The sequence below is a fragment of the Rhipicephalus microplus genome, chromosome 2 (assembly GCF_043290135.1).
Source record: "Rhipicephalus microplus isolate Deutch F79 chromosome 2, USDA_Rmic, whole genome shotgun sequence".
Classification (NCBI taxonomy): domain Eukaryota; kingdom Metazoa; phylum Arthropoda; class Arachnida; order Ixodida; family Ixodidae; genus Rhipicephalus; species Rhipicephalus microplus.
In genome coordinates, this window is record NC_134701.1 from 207,547,324 (window position 1) to 207,570,739 (window position 23,416).

At 43.4% G+C, this 23,416-nt stretch overlaps 1 protein-coding gene across 1 annotated transcript in view; it reads left to right on the forward strand.

Annotated features, from left to right (window-relative positions):
• LOC119169589 (guanylate cyclase soluble subunit beta-1-like) overlaps positions 1-23,416 on the forward strand; it is a 124,188-nt gene that overhangs the window by 30,703 nt on the left and 70,069 nt on the right. Inside the window, exon 2 of the mRNA XM_075887293.1 lies at positions 21,876-21,949. Coding sequence (XP_075743408.1) covers positions 21,876-21,949 — 74 coding nt within the window. The remainder of the gene's footprint in view (positions 1-21,875; positions 21,950-23,416) is intronic.

Sequence of the window (23,416 nt, forward strand, 5' to 3'; positions counted from 1 at the left end):
TTGAAAAGGTCTACAGCCATGACCTGATCTGTTCTCTGCGGTGTGCCGTAGATATCGGAACTAGAAGACACAGCATACAATATCAGCAATATTTGCACCCTAGAGGAAAGATCAAAGCAGTATCGTATGCTGCATTCGCTTACCGACTGGAGATATCCTAGAATATTTAGTGCACCATTAGGCCATCGCTGATATTTTATGTGGGAAACCACGCGTGCATGCAATAGATTGTCAGCTTTACGCTAGGCTTTTTACGATCCATTTTTGCTTATATTTACAGCAACGCAGACGTTCTCGGTGTGCAGTATTGTATTTTTCCATTGGTGGCTTCCCTACTTCGGGCACTAGAGCGAGATGAGAACTCCAGTGACAAATAAAAACAAAACAAAAACAGCAATACCATGGCGTTCAGTATTACCCAGTGTAAGACGAAGCTAACGCATCCTAATGATAATATCTACATCGTTGGGAAACGACCAAAAGGAAAAAACATTTTTAGATTAACCGGTCAGACGAGAACAGAAATAATAAAAAAAATCACGGCAAAAATATTGGTCTGGCATGATGTGATCATTCAGTGGTAAATCTGAGCTTGTTTATATGATCGACAAAGAAAAGAGTGTTGCGAAAGTTCTGTAACGTCATGTGAGGTTCAATAAACGTGATTCCCTGCCGCTCACAAAGTCTTTACTCACGTTGGGTTTTATGGCACAGTGATGAAGCCTATGATTAGAAAGGTAAAGCTCAACATGGCTTATGGTTGTGGGCGGCTGTGCGCTTTCAAAGTGGGGTGAGGTCTGTGTGTTTACGCGTAGACGTGGATGGAGAGTGTGGACGTGTTATTGGAGTTGCCCGAATATTCTGCCTGCCATTTTCCTCGGTGACTACCCGACGACTGCAGAAATTATGCCGCGGGCGCTTCCTCCGATTCTGGAAATGGGGTACTTCCGCACGCGCAAGTTCATAACAACGGATGTTAGTAGCACTTCCGTTACTCGCTGCTCATACTTACGACCATAGGCGCCGTTTTTATTTTATGACCAATAATGTCGTTCTTCTATTATATGTATAACGGCTTGGTCTTTCACAATTTTCATTCCTACCATCTTTGCGTGCAGTAACACTCGTAGCACCTTGGGGCGTTATTTATGAATTACATGTTATGTGAAAAGCTTGCGTGAAGAGGCGTGCGGGAGGAGTGATGTTTGCGGTGATAGTTACCCGGCTTGTAAGCTAGTGGCCGTGCGCTCTAAACGTTAATTTATATGTGGGTTTAAACGTCCCAAAACGACCATATGATTAAGAGAGACGCCGTAGTGGAAGGATCCAGAAATTTCAGCAACCTGCGGTTCATCAGAGTGCACCCAAATCTGAACACACAAGCCTACAGGATTTTCGCCTTCATTCAAAATGCAGCTTCTGCAGCCGAGATTTGATCCCGCGACCTGCGGGTCAGCCGCTGGTACCCTCTAAATGTCTCGGATAAAATCAGTCGCGAAAGTGTAACAGCTGTAACTTGACAATGTGACTGATATGTACACTTCAGTGATGCTTACTGTGCAGTCGGCATAAATAACCAAGAGCATTTCTAGCCTCTGTGTTGAACCACTTCGCCGGTCATCAACTCAAAAGCTTAAGACAATAGAATTTCTTAAGATACTTCAACGCAACAATGTTGATCTGTCTGCCTGTTCGTCGTCTGTTTATTTGTCAACAAAAACGGCCCGAGTACGCCCACATCCACAGCGGCCACCATAATTGCCCAGGTTTCTGCGTTCAGACTTGTGCAATGGTCGTATAAAAAGCAAATGTTGCCCATATTTCAGGCGCACTATCGACAGGTCAATATTCTGCTGTGTGCTTCTTCATACTAGAAAAGGCATACATAAATATTTTTTAAGAACTGCAGCATTTATTAAGCTGCGCTGAAATTTTGACTCTATACACAAAAAGACAAGTTTTCTAGGCTTTGCTGAGACTATACAGTGTTGCCAGCTACTTTTAAATCTCCAAAATAGGCTTTCAAGACTGTGCGCGCACGCTGCGCGCTTCCTGTCACAGGCTTGCTGTAGGAGAGGCCATCCTTTCGTTTTCTGAGACTGCCGTCAGATGTCACTTATGTCACACACAGCGTAACGCAGCGCCTTCAGAATACCATTCACCAATTTTCTCGTTCAAACCATCAAATAAATATTTTACTCTATTCACTCTCCGCAGACGGAAGACTATCGTCTTTCGATGGAATTAGCAGTCGAACATGCAGATACGGAGCCAATTTCAAAGATGATAGTCTCTCTTGGGGTACTTCAAAGCAAAATTTTTGGACTGCCTGTCTGTCTGTACTTTTGTATGTTTGTCCGCCGTAACGATACATCAAACAGCCTTTAACGATACCCCACACGGCCAACCCCTTCCGCAGCACTCACCAATATTGCTCAAGTTTCAGCGTTCATACTTGTGCGATTGATAACTAAAAAAGCAATAATTACGCATATCTGAGGCACCAGAACAACACGTCAATATTTTGTACTATGTGTCTTTTTACTGGAGAAGGCATACAGTTATTTCATGGACCGTAGCGTTGATCACGCTGCGTTGACAATGCGACGTGATGCTCGAAAAGGCACGTGTTTTCAACGCTTTGCTAAGGCTAAAGCCATGGTGGTGGCACTTGCACGCCGCTTTGGGTTCTACACCTTATCGCCTCCGAGACAGGCGCGCACGCCTTCCTTCGTTTTCGAAGATCAGATAGCGCTCGCATCTAACGTACCTGGATGCGCTTGTTCACTTTTGCTGCTGCACGGATCGAGACTCTTCTAACGCAGTGCCTCCAAAATACAATTCACCGATTTTCTCGCGGAGAACATCAAATAAACGTTTTGTTCACTCTCTCTAGACGCAAGTCGAGAATGGAGATACGAGGCCAATTTTTTTTGTCATGTGATTACTTGTTTCTACAACGTGTAAACCATTTCAATGTTATTTTATCTTAAGCAGACTAGTATGCTCCAAAAACGGCAGACTTGTTTGGTTTATGCATTAATCCTAAATAAAAGGCTGCCTAATATTTCCCACCTGACAACTAGCATTTGCAATACGAAAGAAAAAAAACAGTACGCATTACGTTTTGCGACTCATAGTGATTGAGCGGTGAAAGTAGTGCTTGCAGCGGCAGCAGCAGCAGCAGCAGCAAGAATACCGTGGTATGGAATTGCGTGAGCGAATGGCATCGGCCACGAAGCACGTCAGAGTCAGTTTACGGAGCAGGAAAGCGATTGCCATTTCGCATGGCGGATAGCCCTCATCTCTGCACGGAAGTGCGGCACGCTAGACTCCGCTCAATCAAAAACGCTGCAGCACTGCGCAAGCTTCGAAGCCAGAATGGTCAGCATGGAAGCTGCTCTCGCGTACCAAGAGTTAAGTTGGCTGAAGCATTTGCACTAACCATTTGTGACAGCTCACGCCGAGAAAGACTGCATTAATACAGTGGTGACTCTTCCAGGAAATATGACAAACTGCGTTCCATTTTGCGGTCTTTTAAAAGCTGATTGCTGACCCTGCTGCACTGCTTTGCACAGCTTTCAAGTTAGGCAGCCTGCTGTAGTTTAAGCGGCTGCAACTCGCAGTGCAGCTGTTGGATTCCCGTCAGCTTACAACGCAGTTGAAAAGAACCACACATGCGGTGGCTGTATACCTGACACACATACGCATTAGACCTGCGTGCATACGCACAATAATGTATGTATGTATGTATGTATGTATGTATGTATGTATGCATGTATGTATGTATGTATGTATGTATGTATGTATGTATGTATGTATGTATGTATATATGTATGTATGTATGTATGTATGTATGTATGTATGTATGTATGCATTCGTGAGAACTTACGTGAATACCCAATCGCACAAGGTGAGCCTTGTACTGACTACATATTAACTTCTCAGTAGTATGGGGCACAAAGACAACACCGCACGTAAAGGCGTGAAATGTGCGAAATTTTAACATTTGACTGATGGATTGATTGATTGATTGATTGATCGATCGATTGAAATGTAATGTTTACCTTCCAAAACAACCATATGTATATGAGAGACGCCATAGTGGAGGCCACCTGGGGTTCTTTAACGTGTACCCAAATCTGAGCACACGGGCCTACAACATTTCCGCCTCTATCGGAAATGCAGCCGCCGCAGCCGGGATTCGATCCCGCGACCTGCGGGTCAGCAGACGAGTACCTTGGCCACTAGACCACCGCGGTGGGGCCTAGCATTTGATAGGTAGATATATAAATAGACGGGAACGATTCCATTTGTGAATGGCAACACAAACGCTGATGTTGTTAGGGAAATCCTCCCTCCTGTAGAAAAGAAGGCAAGAGACTGGGAGAAGATAGAGAGATAGATAGATAGATAGATAGATAGATAGATAGATAGATAGATAGATAGATAGATAGATAGACCGATAGCTAGATAGATAGATAGATAGATAGATAGATAGATAGATAGATAGATAGATAGATAGATAGATAGATAGATAGATAGATAGATAGATAGATAGATAGACAGACAGACAGACAGACAGACAGACAGACAGACACACAGACAGACAGACAGACAGATAGATAGATAGATAGATAGATAGATAGATAGATAGGTAGATAGATAGATAGATAGATAGATAGATAGATAGATAGATAGATAGATAGATAGATAGATAGATACCATTACGGGTGCATGTGTGAATCGGGAGTCATGAAGCGCGTAGGTGATGCGAACACGTTTCAGCGTGAATTTGGTTTTCTGAACAATAGAGAGAGCTGCACATGATCGAAAATCGTTGAAAAGTCACAAGGAACGTAAAACGAAGAAGAAATTGCATGCAAGAAGTGAGCGCGAAGTTCAGTCACCAAAGTGGGCTGAAAAATGGACCCGTTTTGAAAACGCCAAGGCACAGCAAAACAGCTTTTTGAAGAAGAGCTTCTCTTTGAACGTTGCATTTCATCTCCATATTTACGCCCTTGCGTCGGCGCGTTTCAAGGATCCTGAGTGCATGCGCGCCTAGGAGAAGTGTGAGAAAAGAAAAAACAGCAAGAAAGAATGCGAAAGCTCATGAAATACAAAAAAACAAATGATGTCTGAATACTAAACAGCTGTCGACAACAAAATTAGAAAAAAAAACTTACAATAACACACGCCGACATAATGTCTATATTTGCACTACGTTCAAAACACGCTCTTGCAGTATTGTCAGTGTTCGTGGAGAAATAGGCTGCAGTGACAATTCAGGAATGTAATGTGGCTAGTAGGTTTTGATTCAGCTCGTCGTGAAACCTAATATGCCATGCAGAAAGCTGATATTCAAAAGTCACCTCGTATATGTTCATGCTTATTTATCTGAAGCAGTCCACAGGCTTGAATTCATAATAGATAGTAGTCGCAGTGTAACGTATTTGCAGCGTTTTGGTAAACAGCCTTTTAATTAGCAACAATACTGATTGTTGACCTAGTTGGTACTTGCTTACTGACATGCTTTGGCCGCAAATAACACAATAGCAAATGTGCAATTGCTAGAATCTGTAATGAACGCAATGGAAGAAGCAACGCGTTCACAGTAACGCTTGTCCTAGGGATGACGTTATCGCAAATCAAGCTCGTGTTGAAAGCACGCTCTCTAAATTAAACATATTACGATTCTTACACAAACGTAAAAAATATTCAAACGTTCGTTAGGGGTCGCTTTTAAAACGACAATGAGATACCGTGGTGAGCCAACGCAGCAACTAGATGACGTCAGCCTCTGATGACATGTATCCACGATTCTCGTGGCAATGTGTGCGTCCAAGCAGGTCTATTGTTCAGAGGCTGACGTCACCAAGTTGTGTGTGTGTGTGACTGCCGGAGGTTCCACACTGGCATTTTTGGAACGATATTTAACGAAACCTTTAAAGTCACAGTGACGAAGAATAGTTTGTGTTTTCACAAGTATTGTTCATGTATCCTAGAACACATAACGCAGACCGCGAAAGTCTTTTTTCCATTGAATTCGTAATGAGGTTGCGGAATAAGTTATCTTCATTTCACTTATAGCCTCCGTTATATGTATGGCATGCGCAAAGTGCAGCCCGCACAGTCTAGCACCATAAATTATTTCCTCGACTGCTGGCTCCAAGGTCGTGGGTTCGAACTGCTCTCACGGTGGTCGCGGTTGGGCGAGAGCCGGAATGCTTTGGGCTCATGTATGTACATTGAAAAATTTCACAAATCTAACGAATCATAGTTCAACTATATCACGTGCTCGAAATTTCCGGGACCCTTTGCTATGGCATGCTTCACAGTTATATCTTGCTTTTGGGAAGTTAAAGGAAAACGGAGAACATGCAGCCCGTTACTGAAAAGTAGTGTGCGAATCTACTTCTATCTCATCCACATGCCCTGCTGCGGCGGCTGCATTTCCGATGAAGGCGGAAATGTTGTAGGCCCGTGTGCTCAGATTTGGGTGCACGTTAAAGAACCTCAGGTGGTCGAAATTTCCGGGGCCCTCCACTACGGCGTCTCTCATAATTATATAGTGATTTTGGGACGTTAAACCCCACATATCTTATCAAATCTCATCCACATGCCCAATCAATTTGTGGATCGGCCCATGCTGCAGACTACATTATGACTGCATTCGCAAAAAAAAAAAGATGATCGCAATGTCTCCAAGAACTAGATCTAAAAAGGATGCTATTGTAGTGACGTAAGACTAACTTTTTGCATCGATAGTCATGTGATGCAGCCTTGTTTTGCCAATTGTTGCAACAATATGACCATGTTTCAAAGAATGTGATTAGTAATGCAAATGGTGGGGATTGCCTAACTCAATGTGGATTTCGCCGCAGGGATTGCTTGCAATAAGCTTTCTACCAAGAGAACCAGTGAGCCGCTATGTAAGCTTCTACAATGTGTGGGCTTTCTGTAGCACGTGATGCATGCCGCTCGTGCACCGGTTAGAGATATTGAACTGACTTGCGAGGCATCGCTGAAGTGTATTAGTGAAGCATAGAATTTCATACAGTAAGACCTAGAGGGGAATCTGGCGCTAGTGTCTACGCGGGCCCCTTCAGCGGTGCTATTATCCCTGTGGAAATTATGGGGGTACAAGCTTCGGACCTGCTTGGATGGGTTAAGTTCTTGAGATTTGCCGCGCTTGTTTGCCGAGTGTAAAACAAAGTGATATGAAGGTATATCTAATTGAAGCTTGCTTTTTTCTTTTGTACGTAAATCTTTTTGCAAAACGTTTTCGTAACCGTATGGTGAAAGTTAAAGCTGAACAAATTTAATCACCAGGGGTATCCATTGATAATGCGTTTCATAATGGGCATCCGAATAGAATGAATTATTTTTCACAACACTCGAAATGAAGCGTGCCTGTTTTGTCCTCGAAAGTACGCATTATCTATTTATGTATATAACAGTACAGTATTGAGTGAGAAACACCTAACGATTCGTCTGCTGCTATGGCAGGTGCGTCGGCTCAAGTGGTCTGTCCTCAACGTACCTCTGGTCTCTTATGAAGTGGAGTCAGCGAAGCGTGACAGTGCGTCTACCTAACTTCGCCATCGTTTTGTAGTCGATTTAAACGAGCTTTGACAAGACGCGCAAACAAACAAACAAAAAAAGTAAACTCGATGTAGTAGTATTCTGCCCTGGCATCAGGTGCAACATCTATGTGCAGCAGTAAGTGAACGACGCTTCGCTTAAACTGTTAATTACGACGTGTAAAGCTCTAAAGCTGCAGCAAATCTCAAACCTAATGTTCTTCAACCTCTTTGATCAACGAGGGCGCTGCTTCATTGTTTTTCACCGCACCAGACTACCCAGGCTGCGCGAAGAACGAAACTGAAACTGTAGAAAAAGATTCGTACACAGTTCGTTATCTGACGCAATCCTATCCAAAGACTGTACTTCCCATGGGGGTACACGATCACAGCACCAGATTCTTGTCTAGGTATTATTGTATGAAACTTCACGTCGTGTAGAGACACTTCTGTAGAACGTTTTAGCGGACTATATATATTTCAACGATTTTTTCTCGGCACACGTTCACCTATATACTAAAGGAAATGTTTGCGTGACCCCTCTTGAATTACGTTACATCATGACCCTGGTTGCTGGAGGTTATCAACGAGAGTTCACTTTCAGTGTGCTAGTTTTTTCTGAAAATGCTCAACAATGTTTTGTGGGCGTAAATCAGCTTCTAACAAATGTACCCCACTTGTAACATTTTATTCTGAAGAACAAACACAAAAGGCGATTCAAGGACTAAGAATATAGAAAATGTTTTTCGCAGCCACAACGTTAATTTGACAAACAAAGAAAGCGTGCAATTTATCTTCATTCTTGTTATTTATTATATTATACACCTTTTATCAAAGTATATTAGGAAAAAAAGCGATGGAAATCATACTATATGCATTTTGTCAATTGCATGCCTCAACATCAGTAAAGGAAACCCGCGGGGTTGTATTTATACACCCCAGTTTTCTGTCGCCCGACCTCAACAACAGCTTTCGAGAGTTGGCAGAACTTCGTTTTCAGCCTACGTGCATCCTTTACAAAACAACACAAACGGACGCTCGTCGCTTTTGTTCAGGATAAACAGGCATGTTTCGAAAAATGTTGACACCCCTTTGGAAGTACTCCCACGAGGATATGGGACCAGGCGCATAAACATGAGGAAGACGCTTGAACGTGGTCGGGAACACTGTTTTCGCATGGCCGACTGATAGAGGGTATTTGCCACGAAAATTCGGAGAAGATTGTTTACGTTCCCTTATTCGCGGCGGTGAAAGCGGATGAAGCCGTGACCAATTTGAGAAGCGGTGTATTCTGGAGAGCCTTACAGCCGTCGTAAGAGACGGCCGTTGCACGACGTGGTAAGCGTGGCGAAACTGTCTTCCATTCGAAAGCACTTTCGAAGGGAATGTGTTGTGTTCATTTTTGGAAACACCGAAAAATTGCGATCACAAAATAAATGGAAGAAAACATGACGCCTTCTGGCTGGCACAAATTGCTAGGATAGTAAAAAAATGATATCTGGCGACTTCGTCATTCTATATGTATGGCGCTGTCGCGTTGTATGCGAAGGACAAATGATCACTGGATGAAGCACTGGTAGAATCTTGTTGCGTGAAAGTATTTCTTTCACTCGCCATACAAATTTTTTTGTCTAGGCAATTTGTTACTCCTTAGCTATTTTTTTTACTTAGTAGGGGGTTTGCCGCTAAACCAGAAACAAAAACAAAACAAAAAACGCTGAGTTGGCGCTATACATAATCGGTATGTGCTCCAATGGTTACTTTTAGTTTCTCCCGACTGCCGAATATCACTTCACAAGACCGCTTTACCGTAGACGCATTGGTAATAAGTGAAGTAAAATTGATCAGCTAGCTTGGTAACATGTTTCGAAACACGTGAATTCACCCAAATAAACGACAATCGCCATGGTACGTTTGACGAGTATATGACAAAGAATATCTATCAGTCTCTTGGAATGCTGGTAGTTTGTGGAGTACACAAATTGCCAACGAAGGCACAAAATATTTCCGTTAGTATAGTGGCTGCTATTCCGTTTACTGCACCGTCCATGACGTCCGTGTTTAAGCCAAGCGTGAACGATTTTACTGCCTCGAGCAGATTTTTTAAACAGAAATTTGCAGACTGGCTGTGCGACATGCGCTGTTTTTTTTTTTGCCACACCTTTGCGACTTCCTGTTTCTGAGGCACGTCAAAACAAAGTTGAGAGACATTAAGAGTGCAGGAAATTCCATCTGGCTGTTTAGGCTTTCAGACGTCGCGACGAAAGCGGTTGAAAAGTGCCAATGAGAGGAAGAACCACGCGCTTGGCGAAGCGCTAGCATCTTGACGCGCTTGACGGCTGCATGTTAATCATTGTTTTAGGAATTGCAAAAGAATCATTTTTGGTTACTTCTTGAAAATTTCTGTTAATTATATGGAACGTTCTTTGCCTATATTCACCTTGTGTACCTATTGGTGGGCTTGTTATAGGTCTGCATCAACCACTTGCTTTTGAGGCTTATCAAGTCACATGAATCTATGTATGGATGACAAGCCGGGCCTCAAAAAGGCTATGCACATAAAGAAAGATTGATTGATTGGTATGTGGGGTTTAACGTCCCAAAACCACCATTTGATTATGAGAGACGCCGTAGTAGAGGGCTCCGGAAATTTCGACCACCTAGGGTTCTTTAACGTGCACCCAAATCTGAGCACACGGGCATACAACATTTCCGCCTCCATCGGAAATGCAGCCACCGCAGCCGGGATTCAAACCCGCGACCTCCGGGTCAGCAGCCGAGTACCTTAGCCACTAGACCACCGTGGCGGGGCGCACATAAAAAAAGAGAAGCAATAGTTTGCTGTTCGGAGCATCGCTTCATGGAAATAGTTACGGTTATTTGCTTTTAAAAAGTGGGTTAACTAAAACAAAGCAGCCCTGTGGATACAGGCCTTGAATTCACATTTTCACCACTTTTGGTCCAGTTTCACTTTTTAACCACACGTTTTTTGAGTATTCAAAAAGCCAGAAGTAAGTGCTAGACACATACTGCTTGGAAGCGAAAGATGGTGTTCACTCGTTGCTCACACCACTAATATGCAAATTATTGTAAAAACTGCGTATGGCGGCAGTGGGCAAAAGTAGAGAGAAACACATAAAGGACTTCAGCAGCAATCAGGATGCAACCAGGGTGGTTTGATACGACCCGATTCTAAGCGGCATGATCACAAAACAGAACAGCTTTGATATCACATTTACTTGAGCCGATCAACCCCGGAGCTCAAGATTGTGGTGTGATCAATAAGAGCAAGGAGCTATCGAACGTACGGTTTCATGAAGAAGCCATCATGCTTGGCTTTAAGCATCTGTAAGGCTTGCGGTGAGGATCGGTGGTTTCCAGGTGCAATAAAAAAGAAAGAAAAAAAGAAACAAAACGAGTGTGAGCTGATCGATGATTGCGTGGAACCATGACAGTAGGAGAAAGACGATGACTCAGCAAAAAAAGGGGGGGGGGAGACACCAGTTCAAAGTGAAAGAAAAGCGCGTAGCGTAAAAGATATTCGAAGTAAGGCACATCACATACAGAAATGTAAATCTAAACTTTTTACGCAAGAATCTTGATTCGTATGAAAAAGTGCTTTGTAGAACGGCCTACATTACCGTGGTATAATAATGTGAAGGGTGACAAATCTTTTTTTCCAAGAAAAATTGAGAGGCCAATACTACCAAACTCGTTAATGAGAGCTCAATATCTCATCTGAGGTCCTTGCCTTGTTAGATTTGAACTTGAGAAGAAGGTGAGTTCTCCAATATTTATGTACTTGGCGACCCATAAGTTTATACATCCTCATAGCAGACTCAGGCGTTCCTGGTTGGCTTCGACCTGAAATACCTCCATGCTTTATCAAAACGTGAAGTTAAAAAACAATCAGCGATAAATATGATGCTATATTATGCTATTTTTCAGTACAACTACATAGGTATTTCAATTTCGCCACAAGTAGAGGTGTGACTGCCTGCCATGCGGGAGACCGCAAAAAATCAGTGCGTGAGCACGTTTAACAAGAGCCGCCGCATACAGGCTCACGTTCATGCAGCAATTTAGTTGCATGTGTGGTATCAGTGGACGCGCCCACCACATACGTAAGGGATAACGTAATGGGCAACCACATGAAGGCGCGCACTACTGTGGCGCCGCAGGTGGCCAGTTAGAAAAGAGTCGCTCCGCCACCGTAATACTCTCCTTCTCACACTCTCCTCCCTATTACCGTATTTCATTGTGGCGCTCCGCAATCACTATATTTCGTTCTCGTTCGCTCTGCTGGTTGCGGCGATGCGGACACCGGGCATCCGCCCAAGAGCTGCGCTGTAAAACTTGTTCATTGCGTGAGAACTCATCACGAGAAAACGAGTTACAAAATCTAAGCGAACGCTTGTGTGGTCCATACAGGAGCGATCCCTTCGACCAACGCACGTGTTCGACCAAGCCTCGCAGGTCAATGCACTTTCTCTTGCCCGGGGTGTTAGGGGCATGCGCTGCGCTAGCACAGGAAGCGCGAGCGGACACGAGGCATTGCAAATGTTAACAAATTCGTTTGCTGCACTGCAAATTCACTCTTTTTCGTTTCGTGCATCAACAGTCGTTCGAACGCGATGGCACACGATTGGTTAAGCGATTGTCTGTCAAACTGACGACAGTGTCTAAACAGCCGGCACAAGGGATGCATGTTTACAGGAACAGCACCATTCGATTTCACTGGCAGTTAATACGAATCGGCACATTATTTGAACTAAATTCACTGCCGCTCCTCGCAATCAGCTAACAAGCTAGCAGACTGGGAACTATCTGTTTTAACTGAGCAAAAATTAAGTCATTAGAGATTAGCGATAGTGCCCGTCTAGAAATGATTTGAGTGAAATTGACGGTATACTTTGGTTTGTAAAAAAAAAAGAAAGCCTAACAACCTGTTCATTGAGATTTCTTCATAAAAGAGCGCAATGAGCATCTGTACCCACACGTAGTGGGGGCTCACTGAAGAACTACACTGCATGTTGCTTACCATTTGCGAACTCTATCTATTCATTATAAAGCCATAAGTCTGCCTCAAAAGTTTTAGAGAAGGAACGAAACAGGGATGGGCGCTATTCTTCATCATCTTCATGTCTTAGTGCAAGCATTTGGCAATACGTAAAACTAAATTCTTCATCCGGAGGACAGCAAAGAAGCCTTTGCTGCATTTTGTAGTCAAGGCACACTGACGACGAAGAGGAAGCGTGCATGCACAACGCCGCGAAAGCGTTGCACTCAGCAAAACGTGCCAGTTTCCAGGGCGAACTGCGAGAGCGCGAGGATAAGTGTTGGCGAGGAAACAAAGACTCTTGTGTCACGTTTTCAAGACAGCTAGGCGGCAACCGAAAGCTGACGCAGCATACGTGTTTACTCTTGTGGAGAGGAGGCGAGATGCGGCGTGTGGAAGGGTCGTCTGGCAACACTGGCGAAGCCGAGGTGAAAGTGTGGACGTTGTTACATACCCGGAGAGTGACGCTGCTCGATAACGCCGCAACTTACCTACGCCACCTCCTCATTCGCTTCCTGCTTTTCTTTCTGAGCCTGATTTTTCCCTCTAGCACACTCATTCCAGGCCGCCGCCATTCATCTCACTCTGTGGCGATGGCAGAAAGTGAGAACTCCTTGCGTATGCAGGGGCACAAAAATGATTGGGGGACAAAACACCCGGGAGAACGCGCTCAGCGCACGTTTCAGCTATAATCGTAACTCACCAGCAGCCATTGATCGAATGAGCGTCGACTCATCTGTTAGCCTCGTAGCTTGATTCCATTCTCGTTAGCGGGTGGGCGTACCGATGACCACTGTCGAAGCTCATGAAGATATGAATGAACGCGAGAAGTCATCCTAATGAACTTTCACTCGGTTCTGATTAATGACACATGTGGGGGTAACTCTAGTATTGGAAATGTGCACAACGAAGCTATTCTATAAGAGATGCCACTGGATGCGCTATTAATTTTCGCACCTCTTTGACAGCATGTGAAGGTTCTTGCTTTCTCTTTCTTTCCCTTTTCATTTACCCCCGTGGGGAGTAGCAGGCAAGAAACTCACTTTGCAGGCCAACCTCTGCTTCTTCTTCTTCTTCCCATTAAACATCCTCTCCTGGACATATTAAGGAATGATTTGGCCAAGTGGTTATTTATTGTTAGACAAATGTCACAGGCAGTGTTTTGGTGCATATCAACGACAAAGAGCTAGACGAAAAGTTTTTCGCCTTCAAGTTCACTGCGATAGTTGAGAGAAGAAACGTTTATGAAAAATGGGCAAACTGGCAAAAATTACCAAAATGTTCTTATGAAGTTATATGCAAATCATATAATTAGACAACATGTGTTTATTTTTTTAGTGTCCTATTCAAACGGTATACATATTTCATGAAAATAATGTGCACTGTCATGCAATTGACATGGAAGGAAACAACGAGGTTCGGTGCTGGAGATTCTGTGAGTGTTTACTGGAAGCAAAACATTCAAGATAGGGTCGTAAAATTCTGGACTGCGTACATTTTGTCAATATTCAAGACAAGAAGTGTTCTTGAATAGTTTTCAATGCATGAGATTACATTTGTAGCATGATTTTTTAAAGTGTCTGTTATTTTAAGCACTGTCTCACACACATAGTGAGTGGAATTGTGATTCACACCTGCCGAGTGTGCATGTTTGAATGATGCTAGTATTTCCTTGATTGACGGTTTGTTTTCTTTTTGTTAACAATCATTTGCTCTGACTCGGTCTTTCAACCACAACTGACATTTACTGGGGTGACAGGAAGACCTATACTGTACATTGGTTGCGCTTTCGTAAAGCATTTCGTGTGGTTGATACGTCAGCACTTAGAATGCACCTAGCGATTGCCTCACCACCAATGGGATCAGTGAGAATATACATTACAGATTTATAATAATAATAATAATAATAATAATAATAATAATAATAATAATAATAATAATAATAATAATAATAATAATAATAATAATAATAATAATAATAATAATAATAATAATAATAATTCAATAATACTAATATAAATATAAAATATAATATCTGAGATTTACCGTCCTGAAATCTCGACATGATTATGAGAGACGCTTGTTTGGAGGGCTCCGGATATTTCGGCCTTCAGTGGTTTTTAAAACATGCACTCAAATAAAGTACGTGGGCCTCAAACATTTTCGCCTCCGCCTTGAATGCAGCAGTTGCTGCCGCGATTCGATCCCGTGACCATCAGGGCAGCAGTCGAGTGCCCCCAGCCCTACAAGCGTGCGGCGCGGCCATTACGTAATTCTAGAGCTCCACAAATATAAATACGAGACGCCTGTTTCAAACTCGGTCATATGCCCTATTTAGCGGTAAGCATAACGATAGATACCTGACAACTCAAAAAGAATGCACCACCAAAATTCTACTCGCCCGATTAACCTGTAAAGAGGGCTTACTGACAGTAATAGTCTTTGTGCGGTGGTGCACGCTTTACAAAAGAAAAAAGAACTTTGTGCATTAGTGCTCGATCTGTTCGATAGTACCTCTAGAAAGACTCGTATAACACGCTGTTGCACACATAACGCAGTGAGTACACTTTATAAAATTTTAACAGTGAAGCTCTTCAAGCTGGCTGCAAGAACTTTGGTGCGCGCTAAGACTACCATCATCATTATGAACGCGCATGTGCAACATGAATGGTCAGATACCCTTTTCTCATCGTTTGCCCACCGAAATTGAAGAATACGAGAGACGGGTAGCAAACTGCCTCTCACGGTGTGCTGTGAAACAAGACTGCCACCATCAATCGTGAGTAGCCCATTAAATGGTTGGGAAAATATGGCGGTGAGCCGCAGACTCGAAGTCCACTCGACGAGAGAGTAGTAGACAACGGCAATTGGGGCGGCGGCGATGAGGAGACCGCCAAGCAAGGGAAGCCCTAAGCGAACAACAACCTGCCCGTAGATAAATTGGGAGTACGAAAGCTAGTTTACAACGCCAGCTTTTTTTGAATGCGAAACATTTCTTAGCGAACTTCGGCGACCTTGAGCGTATCTATCTATCTATCTATCTATCTATCTATCTATCTATCTATCTATCTATCTATCTATCTATCTATCTATCTATCTATCTATCTATCTATCTATCTATCTATCTATCTATCTATCTATCTATCTATCTATCTATCTATCTATCTATCTATTAGCTCTCCTGGAGGTTTCGATAATGGTATCGATACCAAACTTGGTATGGCAGAACATGACTCTATGACGGACATGTTTGACTAGTCATCACATGAAAATCATGAAAGAATGTCATGAATGTACTGAGTTACATTTCATGGTTCTGCAGCTCTTGCGGTGGTTTCATTCACATGGCATGTTGCAAAACTGGTTTGGTATGACATGATTGAATGGCGAACACAAGCGACAAACCCTAACATGAAACTCATGACATGCATGTCATGTAACAACACGACTAGATGCCACGCTCATGATGCGCTCGCGGCCAATTTGCTAGCGTCACATGTACCAAATTTGGTATTATAGTACTTGAATGCATGATGAAGGTATGTGACTGGTGGAAACATGATGATGATGAGATGCGTGTCATGTAACGACATGACTACATGCCACGCTCATCATGCGCTGGCGGCCGTTTCGCTAGCCTCACTTATGCCAAATTTGGTGTTACGCGATGCTAATGGATGACGAAGGTATGCGACTGGCACAAACATAAAAATTATGAGATGCGTGTCGTGTGAGAATATGACTACATGTCGCAGTCAAGGCGCCAATACATTTCGTCGTGACGCGGTGCGCGTGCTCGCCGGCGTTCATTTCGTCGCGAAACGCCGGCGTTGCCAGGCTAGGTGTCAGTCCTGCCATATACTCGCAGGCGCGCACCGTGCTGCGCTGCTTTGACTCATGCACGTTGCAGCGCGTCCAGCGTCCCTCCGTCACGAAAATAGGGAGGCGCAGTGTTGTCTGGGTAACGCAGCGATGCGAAATGCAGCATGTCACATTTCGCGCCGGTTGCCGTCGGGCCGCGCCGAGGAACGCTGATCGTGTCTGGACAAGACTGTAGAGTGCTCGCGTTTTGCTAACGTGAAGTCGCTGTACCCAGCGTGCGCACGCGTCCACGCTACATTGGAGTATATTGGGCTTTTCATGACGCGCTCGCGGCCGTTTTGCTAGCTCCACATATACCAAGTTTATTGCTACCTGACGTCAATAGATGACGGAATATATGAAGGGTGCAAACAGAATAATCGTGACACGCGTGTCATGAAGGAACATGACAACATACCATACTCATAGCGGGCTCGCGGCTGTTTCGCTAGCTCCACATTTACTAAATTTGGTATCACGTGACGTGAATAGATGACAAAGGTAAACGACACATCCAAACATGATAATCCTTAAATGGAAGTGATGTACGGCATCATTCACCTGCACCTCGTAATGTTGGACTGATTTTAAATTGACATATATCAACATTTTTTAATTCGTGCTTCGCATTTTATTGATGGTCCCTATTCGTGGGATCTGCCAATTTTTAGGGGCGAAGCTCCTTAAAGCAGCACCCCTTCGTCCCTCGTCGTAGAGCGTAACCAGTCTTACGTTTTGACCTGCAAGTTGGTGCCGGTGGAAGATTTCTCCTGTGCGTTATTGAACAATAAAAAATACGCAGCGTAGGCGTTAACTAAAATCCGAATTCTCCTGTCTCGCATTCCCCATTAGCAGCCATTGGCATGTACTCTGAGCATTATCTGAAAAGAAAAGGTGGCTACGTTATACTCGCTGCGCGTAACCTCCTTGGTTTTGTAAAGGTTTAGCGAGCGTTGGGCCACAGTGCCACAAATACAGTGAACTAGTATATACCATGAACTCGAGGTGGTCAAAGGTGGGAAGTAGACACGAAGCACAAGCCGTAAGAAAACGTGCGTGTGCCACCTTTAGTTTAGTTCTTGGCTGGATGGCGGTGCTTCTAAGTGCGGAATTAATGATGAAAAAATGCGAGATGGTGGTACTTGTGGTGTTGAATAGATGGACGAACGGACACACAGACAGATGCATGGACGGACGCACGGATGGCTGCACGGACGGATGAAAGCTTGGACGGTAACAGAGGCGGATGCATAAACGGACGCAGGAATGGACGTGCGGACGCACTGACGCACGCACGGACGGGCGGATTGACGCACGGACGGTCGCACAGACGGACGCATGGACGGACGGCAGCAAGAATGAATGAACGGACGGATGCTTCGCCCCACTCTCCATCATTAGATATGCAGCCATTTTTTGTTTCTTGAGTTTAAACATCCATGCCATGTATTTGATAGCCTGTTGTTTAACTCGAACCTGTCTGCACTGAGAAAAAACCTAAAAACAACCTAGTTTCTCCTAGCTAACGCCTAGCAACAACCTGGAAGCTGCTAGATTGAACTACAGAATTGTGCGGATTTGTTGTACTAAGCATGGAGTGATCTAGTGCAGGCGTCATCTTTTTTTCGGACACAATTTTCAAAATACTTCAGACGTGCAACTGCGTGGTGGATGAAGCCATTCGTGGTTAGCATACATTCTTTTTGCCTTATATCGGTTTCCAACATAGTTTTATTGAGTTTGACAAAACTATTCACTGACTTGAGATATGTGCACCCACATATAAAAATCATATCTCTAAGCGAATGTTAATGATAATAACGACAGAAAATATTATTATAGCAGCAACTTAAAAACATTCAACAGCACATTATAAACTCGGCTCTATATCGGTATTTTCGTGGGTATATAATAGACGCGCACTTGACAGAAACATAATTGAGGCAACCAGTAGGAGAATATAGTGTAATAAAAAGATTCTGTTTTTTAACGAATATTGCAGCTGGCTCAGCGTCAACATACTCACTCCCTCGTTTGCTCTCGCCAACGCTCGTGGCACGCGGCCTCTACTTCGGGGGAAGTCTTGGCAATTATAAAAGCTCAAACAGACGAAGACTCAACTCGCTTTTGTATAATCCACTAATATACTCACTGGCCCACTTCTCGCAAATGGCTAGATTCTTCCCCAGAGCCTCATTCTTTTGAATTTCAATTGCCGTTACTCTCATTGGTTCTTTCTTTCTGCAAGACCTGAGTAGCCCAGTTCCTGGACCTCAGCTCATTGATTCAAGAGCGTCAATCCTCAGCCTCGTCATTCGTGACACGGCATCCCCCTGCTTATTCTATGGAAGAATATTTCTGCTTAATATGGCTACCTTTATTCGTTACATATACTCTTTTTCTCCCTTTATTTTACCAATCAGTCCCACATTTTAACGTGTTTTAAAGACGCTGGCAGGTGGGGTAATATGCGTTCTGCAAGCTTTTAAATGCGAAGCATTTCTTAGAAAACTTCGGCGACTTTGAACGTATCTATTTATCTATCTATCTATCTATCTATCTATCTATCTATCTATCTATCTATCTATCTATCTATCTATCTATCTATCTATCTATCTATCTATCTATCTATCTATCTATCTATACGCTTACGACTTTTAGCTCTCCTGGCCTTTTCAATAATGGTATCGATACCAAACTTGGTATGTACTAACATAAGTGTACGACAAGCTTAATTGGCTTGTCATAACATGAAAATCATGATATGTATGTCATGAATGTCATGATTTACATTTCATGGTCTTGCCACTTTTGGGGTGGTTTCGTTCACAGGACATGCTGCTAAGGGGGTATGGTATGACATGATTGCATGGGGAACCCAAGCGACAGACTCTAACATGAAAATCATGAGTTGCGTGTCATGTAACAACATGACTACATGCCGCACTTATGATGCGCTCACGGCCGTTTCACTACTTTGCATGTACCAAATTTGGTATTCCAGGACGTGAATGGATGGCGGAGGTATGAAAGTGGTGCAAACACGATAATCATGATATGCGTGTTATCTAACAACATGACTTCATGCCACGCTCATGATGCACTCGCGGCCGTTTCGCTAGCTCCACTATATACCAAATTTGGTGTTACGTGGCGTCACTGAATGACGAAGGTATATAACTGGTGCAAGCATATTAATCATCAGGTGCGTGTCACGTAACAACATGACAACATGCATGCCACGCTCTTGATGCGTTCACGGCTATTTTGCTAGCTTCAGTTATACCAAGGTTGGTATTGCGGGACCTGAATGGATGATGAATGTATGTTGCTGATGCAAACTTGATAATTATGAGATGCGAGTCATGCAACAGCATGGAAACATGCTATGCTCTATATGTGATGCTGGCCGTTTCGCTTGCTTCACATTTGTCAAATATGGTAATACGTGACGCGAACATATGACATATGTAAATGAGACCTCCAAACATAATACTCATGACTTGCCCGTCAAGCAACAACATGACTACATTTCACACTAATAATGCGCGCTCGCGGCCGTTTCAGAACGCAGCGCGTTTGAGCAACCAAGCGCAACTAGCATGCGCACTTGAGCGCTCCCAGCGTCCCTCTATCACGAAGAGAAGCAGTGCTGTCTGGGTAGAGTAGAGCTGGGTAACATTATCAGCGCGAAATGCAGCATGTTGCATTTCGCGTCGGTTGCCGCCGGACCGTGCCGGCGGACGCTGGTCGCGTCGGTCGCGCATGGCGTCAATCTATAAAGTGCTCACGTTTTGGTAGCGTAGCGTCGTTGCGCCCAGTGTGAGCGCGCATCAACGTTACTTCGCAGTAAATTGGGCCCTTCATTTCACTAGGTTCACTCATACCCAATTCGTATTACGGGATGCCAACGAATGACGAAGTTATGTGACTGGTGCAAATATGATAACCATCAGGTGCGTGCCATGTAATAACATGACAACATACCATGCTCATGATTCACTCACGGCAGTTACGCTAGCTCCACATATTCTGAATTTGCTATCACGTGACGTCAATAACATGACGTCACGTGATATGACGTCGCGTGACGTCATCACGTGACGTCACGTCATTAAACGACAAAGGTAAATGACACGTTGAAACATGATGATCACGATATGCGTGACTACATGCTACGCTCATAGCGTGCTCGTGGCTGTTACACTGGAGATATATATACGAAATTTGGTATTACATGACGTAAATAGACGACGAATGTAAATGATAGGTCCAAACATATTAATCATAATATGCGTGTAATGTAAAAAATGACTACATGCTACGCTCGTAGCACGCTAGCGGCCGTTTTGCTTGCTCCACATATGCTGAATTTGGTATCAGGTGACGTGAATTGATGACGAAGGTAAATAAGACGTCCAGACATGATGATCTTGACATGAAAGTGATGTACGGCATAATTTACGGGCGTCCCGCAAAGTTGTGCTGATGTTAAAGTGGCATATCAACCTTCCTCATTTGTTTTCGCATATCATCCATTCCCACTGTACGTAGAATCTGCCTTTTTTTAATCAGTATTCAAGCTTTGCGACCAAGAACAGAACGCAGTAGCGTTATCGGCCCCATTTGGCCCCACCGCGTTGGTCTAGGGGCTAAGGTACTCGGCTGCTGACCCGCAGGTCGCGGGATCAAATCCGGGCTGTGGCGGCTGCATTTCCGATGGAGGTGGAAATGTTGTAGGCCCGTGTGCTCAGATTTGGGTGCACGTTAAAGAACCCCAGGTGGTCGAAATTTCTGGAGCCCTCTACTACGGCGTCTCTCCTAATCATATGGTGATTTTGGGACGTTAAACCCCACATATCAATCAATCGGCCCCATTTATTACCGGAATGCATGTGACACAAGCCTCTTAAGGTTTTGGCGTTAAGAATTGACACACGCTTAGAATCTTTACATTGTTTACATAGTCATTTAAATCGGTTCCGTGTAAAGGAGGCTCGTTGCTTGTTATGCATCGTTCTGCAGATGCGACGTTCTTTATATAATTATGCACGGCAACATTGATGTTGCGAGAACTGGACTTTTCCTGTGGTAGCATTCAGAAGGACATATCAAACAGCCGAATCGCACGTGATTTTGAACTATTTCCCTGGCTTTGTTTTTCGATCTTTTGTGCGTGTTCCACTGTTTGTCGCCTCAGAAGAATCTGACCTTTCTTATACAAGATATAAAATTGGTTATCCAACAATCGAGGACAGAAAAGTGTTAGTAAATACGAGTGTATCAACACCTTATTGCGATCATATGAACTGCTTTAGAACTCGTAGAAATCTGTGTGAACGGAGCCTATAAAAATATTTCTGTTTATGCAGTACGGGTTCATCCACTGCGCCTTGGAAGACCTCGTGACAAAAAAGTTTGGAGCAGACACATGGAAGCTGCTTCTGTGAGTTTTTGTCTTCTCATTGTTCTACTACTTATTAACTATTTGTGTAGGTAGTTTCAAGAAAGGGAAGCGGCCCATAACAACCTCAGTGACCATCGCTGGCTGATACTGAAGGCCAAGTTATCAGATGAGTTGATGGCGTCTTGAAGTTAAAATATTTCTATGTTGTGGTTAACGATTATGTGTCTATACTTTCTTGAATTGGGCAGGTCCCCTTAGAATTACATAGACTTACCAGAGCAGAAAGACGAAACACTGAAGAAGTACGACAAACACAGTGCTCAATGCGTTTCAATATTCTTAAGTATTTTTAACTGATAAATCTATCTTAATCATCGACCAACTCGACCAAGCAGCAGTGTTACTTCGTTATTTCTGTTCCAGAATTTGCCACATAACCAATCGCGATGAAGAATTATTTATCTACTAGGTTGTGCGGGCTGCGTAGATTTTTTTGTTTTAAGATGCTACAAAAATAAATGACACATAAAAACATAGGTTTGCGTTCGGAAGACTTAATATGCTTCTTAACACCAAGAAATTGAAAGCACCTTAAAGCAGCTACGATGGAATTTTTCGTTTGTTGTTTACAAAAGTCAGTTTTGTCTATCTGTGCGACACTTGCATTCATATTTGGATTTACTCTGTCTGCGTATCTAGATTTGTGGAACGCTTATTGCAGCCAGTCTGAATATTACATGCGCATTTCGGATTTTAAGGTTTCAACATGGTGCTAACCTTGGCACGTGATTGCAGGGAATCTTCTGGCGTTGTCACCGAATCATCACTTACAGTTTTAATGTTGCATTTGACGGTCCACTATGACGTAGGAAACACTTCGCGCAATGCACAGAATATGTGCCTCAATCAGTTCTGAATATTGAGCATTAGGCTTTGCTTGTTTTTCAGTTTAGTTAAATTGCAGTTATTTGATTTTCACAACCTTGTTGGCCGGCTATTAAACATAATTTTGGCGTTTTAAGAAGGCAACACGGCCTCTCTTGGAGTAATGCCTCTACACGAAATGTCATTTTTTCTTGGATGCATGTTGTAGTTTGTTTAGTGTGCATCTTCTCTAGAACGTGCACCGAGCGCAACATCTTATTTTCCTTCGTTACTAAATTAAGCGTCATGCAGGAAATGGTTTCAGTGCTCCAATAAGACGCGTAAAATAAAACGCAAGGAAAAATACTGGTAAAAGCAGCTGAAGCGCATACAAAAGCATTTATTGTAGATTGCTACGATTATAGACTATGCGATACCAACTGTGCCACACAATGGCTTTTCTAGCACACTCGGCATGGTATAATAAGGAATCTCTCTTTTTTTTTCACTAAAGTGCCGTTTATATTATCAAAGATTTGACGTGGGAAAACCATCATTTGATTATGAGGGACGCTCCCGTGGAGGGCTCAGGAAATTATGACCACCTGTTGTTCATTCACGTGCACGTAAATTTAACAAAGT